Genomic DNA, 17,578 nt, shown 5'->3' on the forward strand with positions numbered 1-17,578 from the left:
TACTCTTCTGGGAAGGATTTCTGCAAAATTTTGAAGTGTGTCTATAGGAATTTGTGCCCATTCAGTAAAAAAAACAAGCACTCAGGTCAGACGCTGATGTTGGATAAAAAGAATGCTGGATTTAGCTATCATTGCCCAGCCCTTAGATTTGAATAGAAAGGCAGTATGCATGTCGAACCACCATTCAGTTTAACCCCTTAACGAAAAGGACGTAAATTTACGTCCTGGAGCCCTGGGAGTTAACGCACCAGGACATACATGATGGTCCACACCATGTCCTGGCTGCTATCAGCAGCCACGGACCCATCGGTAATGGCAGACATTAGCGATCACGCTGATATCCGCCATTGACACCTTAGTTGTCGTGATCAATACTGCTCACGGTATGTGCAGCAATGCCGGTGTTTAAATGGATGATCGGTTCCCCGCGGCACTACCACGTTTTGTTTGGCCTTGCTTTGTATGGGGTCACACTCCTGGCTATTTTTGACTGTGGGCCTATACAGTGCCTTGAAAAAGTATTCAAATCCGGAATTAACATGGATTGTTTGAGTATTTTAATCATTTAATTTACAGAACATACCCACAACTGTGAAGATTTTTTATTTATTTATTTTGAAGCAAACCGCAAATTGGACAAAATAACAAAGTCAATGTGCATAACTATTCACCCCCCTAAAGTCAATACTTTGTAGAGCCTCCTTTTGCGGCAATCACAGCTCCAAGTGGCTTTGGATAAGTCTCTATGAGCTTGCAACATCTTACCATTGGGATTTTTGCCCATTCCTCCTTGCAAAACTGCTCCAGCTTCTTTAAGTTGGATGGTTTGCGCTTGTGAACAGCAATCTTTTAAGTCTGACCACAGATTTTCGAATGGATTGAGATCTGGGCTTTGACTAGGCCATTTCAACACATTTACATGTTTCCCCTTAAACCACTCAAATGTTGCTTTAACAGTGTGTTTGGGGTCATTGTCCTGCTGGAAGGTGAACCTCCGTCCTAGCCTCAAATCATGCACAGAGTGGTACAGGTTTTGCTCAAGAATATCCCTGTATTTAGCACCATCCATCTTTCCCTCAACTCTGACCCATTTCTCAGTCCCGGCTGCAAAAATGTGTTCTTTGGGTGATGTGATGTGTTGGGTTTGGGCCAGACATAGCGTTTTCTTTGATGGCCGAAAAGTTCAATTTTATTCTCATCAGACCTGAGCACCTTCTTCCATACATTTTCCCACATGCCTTTTCGCAAACTCAAAACGTGCCTTGTTATTTTTAGCTGAAAGTAAAGTCTTTCTTCTGGCTACTCTGCCATAAAGCCCAACTCTATGGAGTGTACGGCTTATTGTTGTCCTATGTACAGATACTCCAGTCTCTGCTGTGGAACTCTGCAGCTCTTCCAGGGTTACCTTAGGTTCTCTGTGCTGCCTCTCTGATTAATGCCCTCCTTGCCCGGTCCGTGAGTTTTGGTGGGCGGCCATCTCTTGGCAGGTTTGCTGTTGTTCCATGTTCTTTCCATTTGGTTATGATAGATTTGATGGTGCTCCTGGGGAACATCAAAGATTTTGAATATTTTTTTTATAACATAACCCTGACTTGTACTTCTCAACAACATTCTCCCTTACTTGTTTGGAGAGTTCCTTCGTCTTCATGGCAGTTTTTGGTTACTGATGCCTCTTGCTTAGGTGTTGCAGCCTCTGGGGCCTTTCATAAATGGTGTTAGTATGCAATGGACATCATTTCATGAATTATGTGACTTCTGAAGGTAATTGGTTGCACCATAGCTTTTTATGGGCTTCCTAACAAAGAGGGTGAATGCATACGCACATGGCAATTTTCTGTTTTCTATTTCTAAACAATAGTTTTATTTATATATTCTAAACAATAGTTTTATTTCAATATTTTTGTCATTTCACTTCACCAACTTAGACTTTTGTGTTCTAATCCATCACATAACTTAAGGCTGTAATGTACCAAAATACGAAAAAAGTCAAGGGGGGGGTGGGGCTGAATACTTTTGCAAGGCACTGTAGTTGACTCATTTTTTAATTGGTGTATCTGCCGACAAAAACTTTTTACCACAGCCATTTAAGAAATGAAAGCTGAGCTCTGTATGATTTTCCCATAGTAACCAATCAGTTTTTATCCTTAGACAGATTGATACAGTACCTTAAATTGTTGCAACAAAGTAAGGAGTATGCAGTTGTCCAAAATTGTCTTTGTATGCTATAGTAAAATAAAATAAAACCTATATAAATTATGTGCCATTTTTACAAAAAAAAGCACTGCGTAGAATGAAAGCCCCAAAATGTTTTTATTTTTTTATTTTTTATTTTTTCCCAGTTTCACCCTACAAATAATTATTTTTTTGTTTCATCTTAGATTTTATGGGAGGAAAAAAAAAAAAAGAGACCCCCACCCCCCGGCATTCCGTGGTGTGAACTTAACATTAGTGTGAACGGATCTCCGCGAGACCCGTTCACACTGGGGTTTCAGCAGCGGACAATTCCGTCACTGAAATTGTCCCACGCAAAGAAAGAACATGTTCATTCTTTGCATGGAAGTCCGCGAGCACTACATAGCCGTCAATGGTGATGGCGCAGTGCCACGCGGTCCTACCGCCGCCGCCGGCTGCCAGTCTGAATCTCCGCTCACTGAATTCAGCGAGCGGAGATTCCGTTCACATACTGTAGTGTGAACATACCCTTAAAGGGGTACTCCATTTCAGGGATGTGGAATTCCTATCGCCCGACGCCCGGGACTAGCAGTTTTGGGCGCCGGGCAGGTGAATTTTTCCGGCCCTTAGCCCGGCTTCGGGCAAGCAGGGCCGGACCTGACAAGTGCGGCGGCGATCTGCAGTCTGTATGGAGGGGGCTCCCGACTCCTGCCCGCTCCATACTCTGCAGCCTGTGTCCTCCGAAGCAGAGCAGGGGAGATGAGAAGCTGTGTACAGTATTTGTCTTCCCTCCCCTGCTCTGCAGACGTGCGGGGGGAGATGAGAGGGCGTGGCTTATTTCTCCCTGTGCAGACCTGCGTCCTCTGCCTTCGCTCCCCGCACGTCTGCACGGGGAGATGCTTGCGGCGCTCACATGGGAGTATGGAGCGGGCTCGGGATTCCTGCCCGCTCCATACTCTGCAGCGCTAATAGCCAGCATGCGGGTCACAGTATGAAGACCGCTGCATTAACCCCTTCCATGTTAAAAGTTCAAATCACCCCCTTTTTTCCTATATAAAAACATGCAAACATAATAAAAATAAACATATTTGGTATCGCTTCGTGCGTAATTGTACAACCTATTTAAATATAACATTATGTATCCCGTACGGTAAATATAAAAAAAATACCAAACCACAGATTTGCAATTTTTATAATATCCCAGAAAAAAAAAAGTTAAAAAGCGATTTAAGAAGTCAGATCATACCAAAATGCTACCGATACAAAAAACAGATTATGGCGCAAAAAATTAGCCCTCATACAGCCTGGTATGCGGGAAAAAAAATAAAGCTACAAGGGTTAAAAAATGACAATTAAAAAAATTAGAAAAAGTTCAGAATTAGTAAAACATGACGTAAGCGATACAAATCTGGTATTACTGTAATCAGGCGCCTAAAGTATAAAACTAACATGTTACCTCAACCACAAGGTAAATGGCGTAGAAAAGAAAAACCACCAAAGCTGCAAAATTATCTTTTATGATTTCAATTTCACTTCCCTTAATATATATATATTTTTTTTTTGGTTCAGAGAATGTTATTGAAAAATTAATCATTATAGTAGGTAGTTATGGCTATTATAGGGCGAGGAGGAAAAAATCAGAGCGTAAAAGTGAAAATTGGCCCGGACAAGTGGATCGTCATGAGGGACAAGTAGATTTTGCTCCATTTTAGTCCCGTGGACAAGTAGTTTTTTATAAAATTTCCACTCCCCTGCATTTAAAATTTTTATTTTTTCAAATCATTTGGTGCCAAAAATGTTTACAGATTTGTAAATGACTTCAATTAAAAAAATCTTAATCCTTCTAGTACTTATCAGCTGCTGCATACTACAGAGGAAATTGAGTTGTTCTTTTTTCTGACCACAGTGCTCTCTGCTGACATCTTTGTCCATGTCAGGAACTGTCCGTAGCAGGAGAGGTTTGCTATGGAGATTTGCTCCTACTCTAGACAGTTCCTGACACAGACAGAGGTTGATATGAAAAAAGTTGTTTTTCCCCTGGATTACCCCTTTAAAGGGGTAGTCCAGTGGTGAAAAACTTAGCCTCTATCCTTAGGATAGGGGATAAGTTTCAGATCGCGGGTGGTCTGACCACTGGGGCTCCCTGCGATCTCTCTGTACGGGGCCCTCGCTCAATACAACTCTATGGCAGAGCCGGAGATTGCCGAAGGCAGCGCTCCGGCTCTGCCATAGAGTTGTATTGATGGGGCGTGTCAACCGCCACTTCGTGCGGTGGTCAACACATCCCCTTCCCACGGGCTGTCGGGGCCCCGTACAGGAGATCGCGGGGGGCCCCAGCGGTCTGACCCCCCCCGCGATCTGAAACTTATCCCCTATCCTTAGGATAGGAGATACGTTTTTCACCACTGGACTACTCCTTTAAGGGGTTAACTTAACACTTTACTGAATGTATGTCACATTTTCACTCCTTGAAAGCATAATTAAGTTTTCTACAGAAATTGAAAAAATGCCTTGGGCTTACATAACACCTTAAATGGGCAAAGTCAGATATAAAAACTTTATGTTGTAAAGCATGCAAAACAAATAGGTTATGCAATTGCTTTAGTTAAAAAAAATTCAGTATTTCATACTGAAAAAGCCAGTAAAAAAACTGCCTCCTGGGATACATACCTGCCTGACTGTGTCCACTCGTCATCACCAACGTCAAGGACCCACTTCATGATTGACATGTGCATGTGTATGAATAAATGAAGTCAATGTGTGTGTGTGTGTCAGGGGGACTACAATCATATTCCTCCAGCTGTTGCAAAACTACAACTCCCAGCATGCCTGCACAGCCAAATGATGTGTGGGCATGCTGGGAGTTGTAGTTTTTCAACAGTCGGAGGAACACAGCCTGCAGCAACACTGCTGTAATTCTGAATTTTACCAATCATGTGCCTCCAGCTGTTGCAAAACTACAACTCAAAGGATGTGTGGGCCTGCTGGGAACTGTAGTTTTGCAAAAGCTGTAAGCACACAGTGTGTGTGTATAGCATAAAACCATAAAGGAAAGGGTTACAGATGCTTAATCCCCAGACCAGTGACTGAGGAGAGTGAGGGAGGGGAGGAGGGGGAGTGGTTATCACCTGAGGAGAAGAAAGGGACCCACCCCCCTGCTTCTAGTCGACAACATTAAGGAAATTCCAAAATAAAGCTAATTCTGAGAGACATATAGGTCATAGGACACCTAAAATGATATGTACATGATCAGGATGAGATACTGAGCAACATCTAACAGTTTAGTTTTTGGGGGTGATCTGACAGGTATGCTTTAAGGACCAAGGGCGTAACTGTACGCTTTGGTCCCACTCCCATGCTATAAAGGGGGTCGCGGGCTGACCCCACGTCATAGCAGGGCGGTCCCTACGGCTGATAGCCGGAAATCACCAATCGCGGTGATGCCCGGCATTAACCCCTTAGACACGGGATAAGATGTCTGATTGCGGGGGTCCTGCCACATCCACTTGTCATCAGCTGCACGGAGCGAAGATTGCTCCAAGATTGATGACTCCCCATACATGGGCCAGAGTATCGTGATTTCACGGCTCCGCCCACTCCATGCAAGTCTAAGACATTGATTTAGAGATTTTCTTGTGAGCAGTGATAGTAACAGAAAAGCACAAGTTGAGTAAAAAGCTAATGTTAATTTAACAACATCCACCTTTTTATACAGCTGAAATCTTCTGATTGAGACATTTAACTTACTAAGGCTGGGTTCACACCACGTTTTTCAAATACGGTAACCGTATACGGTTTTCCCCAAAAAAACGTATACGACCGTATCCAAAACCGTATGCATAGAGAATGCATTGTAAACCGTATCCCAAATGTTGTGTACGGTTGCATCCGTTTTGCCTCGGATACAGTTTTGCCGATTTTTCAACCGTAGGCAAAAACGCTGTCGACCACGTTTTTGCCTCCGGTTGGAAAACCGTATGCGAACCGTATGCGGTTCTTTTAACATTGTTGTCTATGAGAACCGTGCACAGAATTTCAGAATACGGTTGCACACGGTTTTTCTAATCCGTTTTTGGAGTTGACACCTGCGCAGATTGGAATTTCAATAGAACAGTAGTAACTTTATTAAATTGCTGGAAAACTAATTCCAACAAAATAGCAAAACCGTTGGCAAAAACTGATGCAAACGGATAGAACCGTACGGGGAAAAACCGTATACGTTTTAATTTGGAGTCATACGGTTGTATAAGGTTGCATACGGTTTTTCCCATACGTTTTTTAGCGGAAAACCGTATACAGTAACCGTATTTGAAAAACGTGGTGTGAACCCAGCCTAATACCATACCAATTGCAGTGTCTGAGCCTTGAGACAAAGAAAGGTGTCTCCTTCAATAACCAGATCACAACCCCCTCTGCGATGCAAAGGTCTGGCAGAGTAGAATAGTTTGATCAGTAAAAACTAAATTGATTACAGTGTATATTACACACATTCAAGCAATTGCATGTTCAGGTTCCAGGAAAAAAAATAAAGAAAACTTTAATGTATTTATTTTTTGAATATTTAAAGTCAAATGTTAAAATTTCAACACACTCCTTTTTACCATCTTAGTAAATTGAAAAGACATAATTGGCATCACCCAATCCGAAAATGTTCAGACTAGTAAATTGTTCCATCACAGGCATGGAAGAAAAAAATCACGGAGCACTGACCGTTCTGTAGCATCAGGAGGCTTTATTCATTGCATTCAGACATCCATGTGCAGGGGGAGAGCGGACAGTAGTGAGACTTCTGGCCCTTCAGGGAAGTTAAACTATATTCACTCAGGAATGAACAGTCTTGATATAATTAAAATCATAGTTAAAACCATAACAAATAAATCTTACTGTACACTGTTTTACTGCTCAATGTCCTGGCCTAAACATTGACATATATAAGAAATCTAAAAATAAATTAATGTCTTTTTCTGAATGACTGGTTATTTAGTTAAATAACAAAAAAATATATATATATTCTAAAAAAGAATTCAAATTAGGCTTGCACTATTAAGGGGTTCAACAAATTATGGTGATCTGTAGAATAATTTCCTAAAACATTGAATTTTAGATGGATAATAGAATCTGCAAGAGGCACATTTCAAACAGTACTAGAAAATAGTGTGATAGCATAAAACAGCATATCTAAAATCGGAAGAAGTGATTGTTTGTAGTTACATGGTAGCTGCCTCAAGCTGTCACTTGTAATGTATGAGCCAAGCTTGCAATTGAGATGATAGTTTGGTGAGAAACTCCATTCTCTGTGCAGACAATTTACATGTGAAAATTCATAGAGATGCAAAATACACAATACAAACCTAGGGTGACAAAACTAAAACCTTCCCTCCATAAATATTTCTATACTGGATTCTATCAGGAAGAATATTCAACCCATTTTGTTTAACATTTATTTTTTTTTTTTATATATGGGTGATGCCCAAAACCTTGAGAAATTTTTCCTAGCGCATGTTTATGCTGGCACACGCAGTTTGCGTAATGTCCGAACGGAGATTCTCCATCTGGACATTCCGTAGTGTGGACATGGCTTTACAAGACAATCTGAGCTAGGCTTGGGCATCTAAAGTAAAAGTGAAAGATTCCGGCAGCCCAGTGGAGTGAGCCAAAAAAGGCAGAGGAGGGTCCCCTTATCTGCCCCCTGCTGCCAGATTGCCGGTCCAATAATGTAGCCTGGCTTAGCCAGGCTATATCAGTGGATTGCCGATCTTACTGTGTAATGCTATGCCATAGGCATAGCATTATACAGTAAATGCATTCTAATGATTGCATATAAGAGTCCCCTATGGGGACTGAAAAAGTGTAGAGTAAATAAAAAAATAAAACGTTTCTAAAATTATATAAAAACCCCTCCCCTAATAAAAAAAAAAAAATAATCAAATCCCCCTTATTTTCCAATAAAAAAAAAAAAAAGAAATAGAAAAAAACAAACCTACGGTATTTGGTATCACAGTGTGTGTAAATGTTCAACCTATTAAAATATAATTTTTATTATCCCGTATGGTAAACGGCGTAAACATAAAAAAATACCAAACACCAAAAATAATTGAAAAAAAAATAAGTCCCATAAAAAAAAAAAATAACAAGTCCCATAAAAAATGAAAAAATGAGAGGAGGAAAAAACGAAAATGCTAACATTTAAATTGGCACTGTCCTTAAGGCCAAAATAGGCTTGGTCCTTAAGGGGTTAACATAGTAAACTTGTACAGACTCAACACCAGCAGTGAGTTTACAGCCAAATACTAGATCACGATAGTAAGGTTAGGTTAACTCTGTATTTGTGTTTACTTTTGACATGTACATTTTCTACTCTTTTTTTTTTTAATTTTATATTTTTATTAAATTTCAATATATAACACAAGGAGAACATTTCTATTCCTGACAATTTGGAATAGTACAAAATACACAGCAACATAGGAACGAATCGACATTCGCTACATCAGGCGTGTGTATAGGGCGACAGAGTACTCCTTACAATAAACCATCAGAACAAAACACTTGGTTGCATAGGGTACAAACCGAAAACATGAATATCATCAGGAGAAGAACTAGCTGGTATCTAGGCCCTAAGGCTGCAGCCTTTAACGGTATAGAAGGATTGTGCGTGTGCGGTACAAAGAGAGAAGCGGAAAGAAAGACGGGTAAGGGGAAAGGAGTGAGAGGGAAAGGGGGACAAGGAAAACGAGAAGTACTGATAGCAACCCCTATAATTAACAGTAGTGGGGGCTATGTATCCACAAGTCCCATCTTCTAAGGAATCTATGGTCATTAGAGTTAGCTAAAGCATAGGCACGTTCACATGCACAAGATAAATTAACATAAGCCAAGATTTCCGATAAGCATGGAAGGTCAGGGGATCTCCATTTCCTAGCAATGAGCAATTTGGTGGACATCAGCACATGTGCTACTACGTGTCTAGAATTAGAAGGGTACTTATCTAAATCTAGTAGCAGCAAGGCTGTAGAGGGTTCCAATTGAACATGTAGGCCCAGGAGCCGATCTACAGTCAAAGCAGCCCCCCTCCACAATGGTTGTATCTTCGGACATTCCCAAAGAATATGTAGCAGGGAGCCCGCCTCTCCGCACCCCCTCCAGCATACAGATGGAAGGGAAGGGTCAATCTTGTGCAATCTGGTGGGGGTGAAATATCACCTGTAGATTGTTTTGTACAAGGTCTCCTGATGGTTAGTACATTTAAAGTAGGAGTTGATGTCACGAAAGGCGGTCTGCCACTGCTCCGGGGCGATCTCAATTCCCAAGTCCCTCTCCCACCTGCTCATGTATGTATGGTGGAGTAACTCCGATCTCTGCCCCAGAAAACCATAAAAAAAGGTGATTCCTCCGGCACATGAGCCAGACACTCCCAGATATCCCAGTAATCTCGGAGGTAGGGTGACCTTTTGCAGTTGGCCAGTCGCTAGATAGCTCCTAATTTGTAGACTCTTATAGAAGTCCTTTTGCGGGATGGGGAACCTATGCCTGAGGGAGGGGAAGTGGAGAAGTCCATGTTCATCCAATAGGTCCCTGACCGACATAACGCCCAAGTCCGGCCAACCAGTCAGATTGAGGTCTGGGATGCATAAATGTAGGACATCCAGGGGTATAGTAGATAGTGGGCAGGGTTGACCATTAGGGGCCTGACGCACATTCAGTCTCCAAATCTTGTCTGTAATATCAATAGCAGAAATCCCAGTTTTGGGAACTAGTCTCTTTGGGTCTGGGGCTAGTAGTCTAGATTTAAGGCAGCACTGAGGGCTAAAATGTTGTTCTAAAGCTACCCATTTTTTATTCGCATCTCCCGACCACCAAAACCTCGCCTGATCCAGAATGCACGCTCTGTAGTAGTCCTCAATATGAGGCCTACCCAGTCCGCCATTTCCTTTTGTGCAATTAAGAACTGATCTGGGGACCCTAGGGCGAATAGATTGCCACAAAAAGGAGTCCATGACTCTATTCATAGATTGGAAGAACGAGCTCGGAATGGCGATCGGGAGTGTACGAAACAAGTACAATAATTTTGGCAGAAGGAGCATTTTAAATGCCGAGATTCAACCCATCCAGGAGACCATATGTTTCCCTTATTCTCTGCAAGATTGAGAAATAGAAGAAAGCAGCGGTAGAAAATTAGTAGAGAATAGTTGGGAGGAAGGAGAGGTAAGTAGAATCCCCAAGTAGGAGATGCACCGACGCTGCCAATCAAGGGGGAAGGAATGTCTGAGAGGGTCCAGGTCAGCGTCTGGTATGTTTACTGGTAAAATTTGTGATTTGCTGACGTTCAATTTATAATAGGAAAGATCTCCAAAAAGACGGATAACGTCAAAGAGTGCCGGCATGGAGGTCATTGGGTCAGTCAACGTCAAGATCACATCGTCCGCAAAAAGGGCAAGCTTGTGTTCAACTCCTCCCACCGGTATGCCCCTGATCAGTCGGTTCTGCCTGATAGATTGTGCCAGAGGTTCAATAGCTATCAGGAATATGAGGGGCGAGAGGGGGCATCCCTGCCGCGTGCCATTCGACAGAGTGAACCGGTGCGAAAGAGCTCCATTAGTGAAGACTCGTGCCACTGGGTTTGAGTATAAGGCTTGAATTGCCGTGAGGATCTCTCCCTCAAAGCCGAAGGCTCGTAGAGCAGAGAAAACAAAGCACCAGTTCACTCACGCTTTTTCGGCATCTAAAGTGAGGAATACGGCAGGGGTTAAAGATTTCTCACAATGCTGCAACAACGTAATGATCCGCCTAGTGTTATCGGGAGCTTGTCTCCCTACCGTAAAACCAACCTGATCTCTACTCAGTAAGCTAGGCATTAGAGGGCGGAGGCGATTTGCCAATATCTTAGCATAAAGTTTGGCGTCACTATTCAGTAACGATATTGGTCTAAAGTTGCTAGTTAAGTCCATGGGTTTGCCGGGTTTGGGGATCGTCGTAATTAAAGCGTCAAGCATGTCAGGTGGCAGAGAACCGGTCGTCATAGCATTGTTAAAGACGGGAAGAAGATGTGGTAGTAAAATTGGGAGATAATGTTTATAGTATTCGTTCGGTAGTCCGTCTGGTCCCGGGGTCTTTTTGGAAGGGAGGGATTTGACAGCATCGGAGATCTCCTGAGGAGAGATAGGTGTATTAAGCAAGGCTAAGGAAGAGGGGGAAAGTTTAGGGAGATTGAGAGTAGAGAGAAAGGAATCTATTTTAACCTGATCAGGCTGGATACAGGAGGGGTCTGCTCGGATATTGTAAAGGCTCTCATAGTAGTCCCTGAAAGCCGTAGCAATCTCTCTGGGAGCCTGGTGGACAGTGTGTTTAGTAGGGTGTTTAATGGAAGGTATGCGTTGTTTGAAGCGGGCTGGTTTAAGCTTTCTGGCTAATAAAGATCCTGTCTTATTATCCTGCGTATAATACTTCATTTGAGATCTATGTAGGGCACGCTCAAAGTCTGACAGTAGTAATCTTCGGAGGCGAAGACGTTCCTGAGTTAACAGGGAGGCATTATCCGCGGAGTAGTGTAATTGTAAAAGTGATTCTAACACCGAAATCTTGTTAAGTGATTCATTGACCGAAGTCAATCTTTGCTTTTTAAGGAAGGACCCCAACTGAATAAATGAGCCTCTAATCACCGCCTTATGCGCAAGCCAAACAGACAGCTCGGAGACCTCCGGGGTACTATTAAGGGAAAAGTATTCCAGAAGAGCCCCTTCAATTGTAGCTGAATGTTCGGAGTGCGCTATGAGGTGTGAGTTGGCCCGCCAGACAAAATCACTATACTGAACAGTATTACTAGAGATTTCAATGCTAACAGGAGCTTGGTCCGACCACGTCCGGTTCCCAATGACTGATTTAGCAATACGGTCAATTAACCCCCTATCAACAAATATGTTATCAATCCTGGAGAAGGTGCAGCTCTTAGGTGAGTAGTAGGAAAAATCGCGTTCTGTGGCATGCTGTAAACGCCAGATGTCAAAAAGATCATTGGCTATCAGGAAATTATGAAGATAGAAAGGGCGACGAGTCAAAGGAGCTGATTGGTCTAGAGAAGCAGAAACTACTGAATTATAGTCGCCACACATAATCAGGGCTCCTTTGCGTACAGAATTAACTTTTAGCATAACAGACCTCAGAAAGCGATTTTGGCGTCTATTGGGAGAATACAGGTTTACAAGGGTATAGTCCACATCATCAATAGAGCACACCAGGATGATAAAGCGACTCTGGGGGTCCACCACTTGGGTAGTTATGCGTACCGCTAGTGTGTCTCTAATAGCAATCATCACTCCTCTCTTCTTCTTATCATAAACTGAATGCACAATAAGTGGGAATCTTCTGTGTCGCAAGGGGGGGGGGATTTTTGGAGGAAACATGTGTCTCTTGCACACAGACAATGTCTACTGGGTTACGTTCCACCTCACGCCACAGAAAGTTCCTCTTATATGGACTATTGAGTCCATTCACATTATAGGACATAAGTGTAAATCCCATATCTAATAGAAAGGCACTTAATAACTCAGTTGAGAGAACAGGGGGAAGAAGGAAGGAAGGTAGGGAAGAAGGGTAGAGGGAAGGGGGCCAGGAAGGAACAAAGGTGGGGGAAGAGAGGAAAAATGGACAGAGGGGAGAAGGGTAGGGATAGGGGTACTATACCGCACAGGTGTTAAATATGGCAAACAGGAGGTAGTACCGCTTGACAATCAGAGATGCACGCGATGTCAATCAAATACTCAGTGTAGTCCACAACAGTGAAAAGAATAAGTAACACAGGCCGTCTATAAGACGCTGGGCAGAGTAGATATGCGATCACAAAGCACTGCATGCGAACGTCACCTAAAACAAGAAAACAGTAAACACAACAATACCGGTATACAGTGGAACCTATATCGCACTTTACCAGTTTGTGGGCACGTGTATAGGAGAACTAGGAAATAAGAACAATTTCACACTCAACAGCACACAGAGTGTATGCTACAGTGGGTAGATGGCAGGCAGTTCAGAATCATCAGAATCAGGGCTTATTTTCTAGGGAAGGTGAAGCCGAATCTTGAGGGGGAGAGCCGCCGGGTTCCGGGCTCCGAGATCCCCAAGTATCTAAAGCGGCAAAGCCATCATCTACTGAGGTAAAGGCATGCATCTTATTATGGCGGGTCACAAGGATTTTGGTGGGGAATCCCCATCTGTAGGATATTCCCAGACGTCTGAGTTCCATGGTCAGTGGGTGAAAGTCCCTCCTCGCCTGCAAGGTAGCAGCAGAAAGGTCTACAAACAGTTGGAGTCCCGCATATGGATCCGGGAGAGACCTATGTTTCCTGGAGAACTGCAGCAATAGGTCTTTCGTTTTAAAGAAAGTATAGCGAGCCAATACATCCCTCGGAGCGTCCTCAGGAACAGATTTGGGCCTAGCCACTCGGTGGGCTCTGTCGATGCTATATTCGAACACTTCAAGATCAGGTAAGAGATGTTTAGTCAATTCTTTCACATACGTGGCCAGTTGAGAGTTGGGGATAGTCTCGGGTATGCCGCGGAATTTGACATTGTTTCGTCGGTTGCGGTCTTCCGCATCAATAGATTTATTGTGGATGGCAGTCACCTTGTCGTCTAAAGCATTATGGGCATCTACAAGGCCATTGTGGGCAGAAGCAAAGGTCGCCATTTTTGCCTCAGTATGGGATACTCTTTTATCTATTTCCTGAACTGAGGTTTTTATGGGGTTAAGCATCTCAGAGAAGTCCTTAGTAATCGAGGACCGCAATAGCAGGAGCATATCTTTAAGAGCTGTCTCTGAGACCGGCTTATCAGAGGCTTGATACGAAGCAAATAAGTCCGGCTCACTCTGGGGTGGGTTCGGAGAAATAAGGGACCCATCACCCCAATCCCCCAGACCCTCCGACTCCAACCTCGGTTTTTGCTTAACAGGGCTTACCCGCGGGGAAGATGAAGTCATCGCAGGGGAGCTGCTGGCAATGTATTGCAGGTCTCTCGATCCACCAGGGGAGAGGGGGAGGGTATCATCGCCGATCTGTGGGTCCTCATGGTGTTGAGTCAGTGCGGGCTGCTGTACGACCCAGTGTCTGGGAAGTTCGCACACCGCCGAGGCCCGTGTTACAGGACGTGCTGCGGCATCATCATCTCTGACCGGCCTTCCTGTTCTCTGAGGTAGGGGAATCTGTGATCGTTGGTAGAAGCGTCCCTCGCTCTGCCGTTCGCGCGTCCCGGCGCCATCTTGGTGTAAACGGCCTCCCTGTCGTCCCGGAGCGAAAAAGTCCTGCAAAGCTCCGCGGTCTCCCACTTTTCCATTCCGCTTCCTGCTCAAGGTCGCCATGGGTGCTAGGGCGACCTTTCAGTCGGCCTAAGAGTCGCTAGCAGGTCTAGTAATCCGCTTAGTGTGTGCTGTTAGCGGAGCAGCTCTAACATGCGGCCATACTCAGCAGCGGCCAAACCACCTACATTTTCTACTCTTGAAGAGGATAACAAATGCTCAAAATATATGCTGTTGTATGTCATACAGCAGAATCCATGTTCTATTGACTTACATAAAAAATGCATTGCAGCCTATACTTACATCCACTAATTGTAATGAAATGGCAATTGTGAAATAAAAACAAAAACGCAGTGTGAGGCTGGTCTAACTAAAGGACCTAATTGGAACCTGAACAAACCCTTAGAATTCATTATTGGTGTATACTGTTTTGATGGCAAAAATAGTGATGGACCTTGTTTACTGGAGCATTAACATTAGTGTAAACATAACCTTACAAGCTTTTTATTTCTTGTAAGCTATAGGATTTTGCAACTACCAGAACCACCCCAAAATTAAATTAAGGGTAGCTCTATATAATGACTTTTTTTTTTCTTTTGATCTTCATGGACACTGCTCGAATATTACTTGTAATGTTGTTGATTGATTCTAGTTATCGAAGTGGCATTTACCTATTGAATTGAGACTGAAAAAAATCTTGTACCAGATCAAGCATTTATCCTGTTGAGAATGTGTGAATAACCACACTGGGCTAAAGTCTTATACACTACATGTAATGACTATTTACGATTTAGGCTCTGTTTACATCTGCATTGGGGGCTCTGTTCACAGTGTCTATCACAGTCTTCCATGAGATTGAAGGACACTATAACAGAACCCCAGTAGTCAAGACAGAACAGAAAAAACAGAAATGCTTTACTTATATAGCGTGTATTAAAGACATCCCATATTTAACCAAAACTATTTACTTACAAATTTTGAACTTTACTTTTGCAGGGAGACACCTCCTATGTCAAGGATCGATGGTGCGTTTTTGATGGATTCATGGTGTTTTGTCTCTGGGTATCCTTGGTTCTGCAGGTAATTTTTAAGAACATGTGCAGACTATTTAACACATTAAATATTAATATCCATATTAAAGGACCTGAATCATGTCCAGCAGATCATTTTTTGTTTTCTTGCAGGACACAATAAATAGGAGTCTGGGTTACAGCGGTAATATTGCAATTGATTGAGTTGTCAGAGAAATACAGTTCTATTGTTTTATAACAGAGCCATAATTTGGTCATATATGGTGCAAATATTCTAAGTAGCATCGTAAAGCTCCTGGGTCCTTTTTGTGGGTTGTTATGCAGTGCCCATGTATATGTAACCATCTGGCAACATTTTGTATGCAGGTACCATTATCTATATTATGTGAGATTGGTTTTACTGTCTGTTAGAGCCCCATTAGGAACCAAAACTGATGTATTGTATTGTATTGTATTCCAACCTGCAGGAAGCTTTGTGCAGTGGTGTAGACATAGGTATTGCATTGGTGGCAGTCACAAACCAGTTCCTAATCCAAGGGAGGTCAGAAGCACTCCTTTCCAGACTAATGCTGCCTTTCTTCTTAATGCGTTTGGCCGAGTGCTCTTAAATCACTTTGCCAGATCCTAGAGACAACTGTGTGCTCCACTGCCCTTTACCAGGAACCCTTTCACTGTTGTAGACCACCAGGGACACTTGAATTAACCCAGCCCCCCCCCCCCCACCCCAGATCACCAGGTGTACCAAAATAAACATCTTCACTGCAGTAGAGAACCTGGTATACTGACATTAAACCCCTTCATTTAGACTGACAGGTAAACAAGTATATTGACATTAAAGGGGTTACCTGAGGTTTTAAAATTGAAGGGCTAGCCTCAAAATTAGCCATTAATATTGTATTCGCAGGAGTCTGACTTTGATCAGCTGATTAAAGAGGCCACGGAGCTTGTGCATGTGCCTCAGCCTCTTCAAAGTTTGCCAGCAGTCGTTTTCTTACCCTTCTCTAATTAGTGGTGGTGCAAGAATGTACAGCAGTAATAAAGGATAGACGGCAGTGTATTCTGCAAGGAATCAAAAAATGAGCAAAATCATTCTTTGCTGCAAAAATTCTGTAGGGTGCAGTGGAATCCCATTGACAGCAATGGGATTCCGCTGTACCAGAATTTCTGAGCAGAATTTTACAATGCAATTCCACTAGGAATTTCCACAGTCTGAACCTAACAAGTTATATTAAAACTTTGTTTCTCTTACAACAGAACACGCATATATACATATATGTATATTTGTGTCCAGCTCATTCTGCTGTATAATATGGTGACTATAGACTGGATAATGTGACCGGTTGCACCAATGCCCATTAGCCTTTAAAGCATTAATGTCATTGGTAAGGAAAAAAAGCCTGAAATCAGTGTAGTAATGTACCCTATGACCTATATGCATAATAATATGCATGTGGTAATATGTAAAATACCTTTTGATCTATATATTACTGTGATCCCTCTTTCTGAATCTCTCTGAGAGGCTGGGGTGTTTCCTCTGGAGATCCTCTCCTCCCCCTCCCCCCTCATGATATCTGCACAAGCATTTTTACATTTGCAAAGCATACTGCCTAAATGAATGCTCTATATAACTCTAATGCAGCTATGCATGCTCTGTATAACTCAAATGCAGCCATGTGAAACTATATGGTGCAAGGACAGAAGAAACCCTGCATTTTGTGCCAAAAAATAAAGATTTTTAAATGTTCACAGCTTTGTGACCAAAGTGCATGCTTTTTATAACCCTAAAGCAGAAATGTGGAACCTATATGGTGCAAATACACAAGAAATAAGTTCATAAAATGACCAAAGAGAAATCATTTTGTATATAAATAATAGTTAAGCACCTTGTATTGCATGTCACTGTGAATGTGGATGCTTCTCATCTGAAGAGGCTGCAAGCTCTCTGGATCTTGTCTGGATCTCACAGGTGTTCTCCCTGCACAGTTCAAAGGTGGATTATACACCATGCTGAGTGAGCAGAGGAGAGAGATAACCACACCACCACTCCCTCTCCCTTCAGAATTTCGGTCCTTTTCTTCATTGTGAGGAC

General features: G+C 42.8%; 1 protein-coding gene across 9 annotated transcripts in view; it reads left to right on the plus strand.

Moving 5' to 3' along the window:
* The window catches only part of NALCN (sodium leak channel, non-selective), a 657,013-nt gene that overhangs the window by 93,361 nt on the left and 546,074 nt on the right, over positions 1 to 17,578 (plus strand). For all 9 annotated transcript variants that reach the window (XM_056555671.1, XM_056555665.1, XM_056555672.1 and 6 more), the window contains one exon: positions 15,455 to 15,538. In XM_056555671.1, coding sequence (XP_056411646.1) covers positions 15,455 to 15,538 — 84 coding nt within the window. The remainder of the gene's footprint in view (positions 1 to 15,454; positions 15,539 to 17,578) is intronic.

The sequence above is a fragment of the Hyla sarda genome, chromosome 2 (genome assembly GCF_029499605.1).
Source record: "Hyla sarda isolate aHylSar1 chromosome 2, aHylSar1.hap1, whole genome shotgun sequence".
Classification (NCBI taxonomy): domain Eukaryota; kingdom Metazoa; phylum Chordata; class Amphibia; order Anura; family Hylidae; genus Hyla; species Hyla sarda.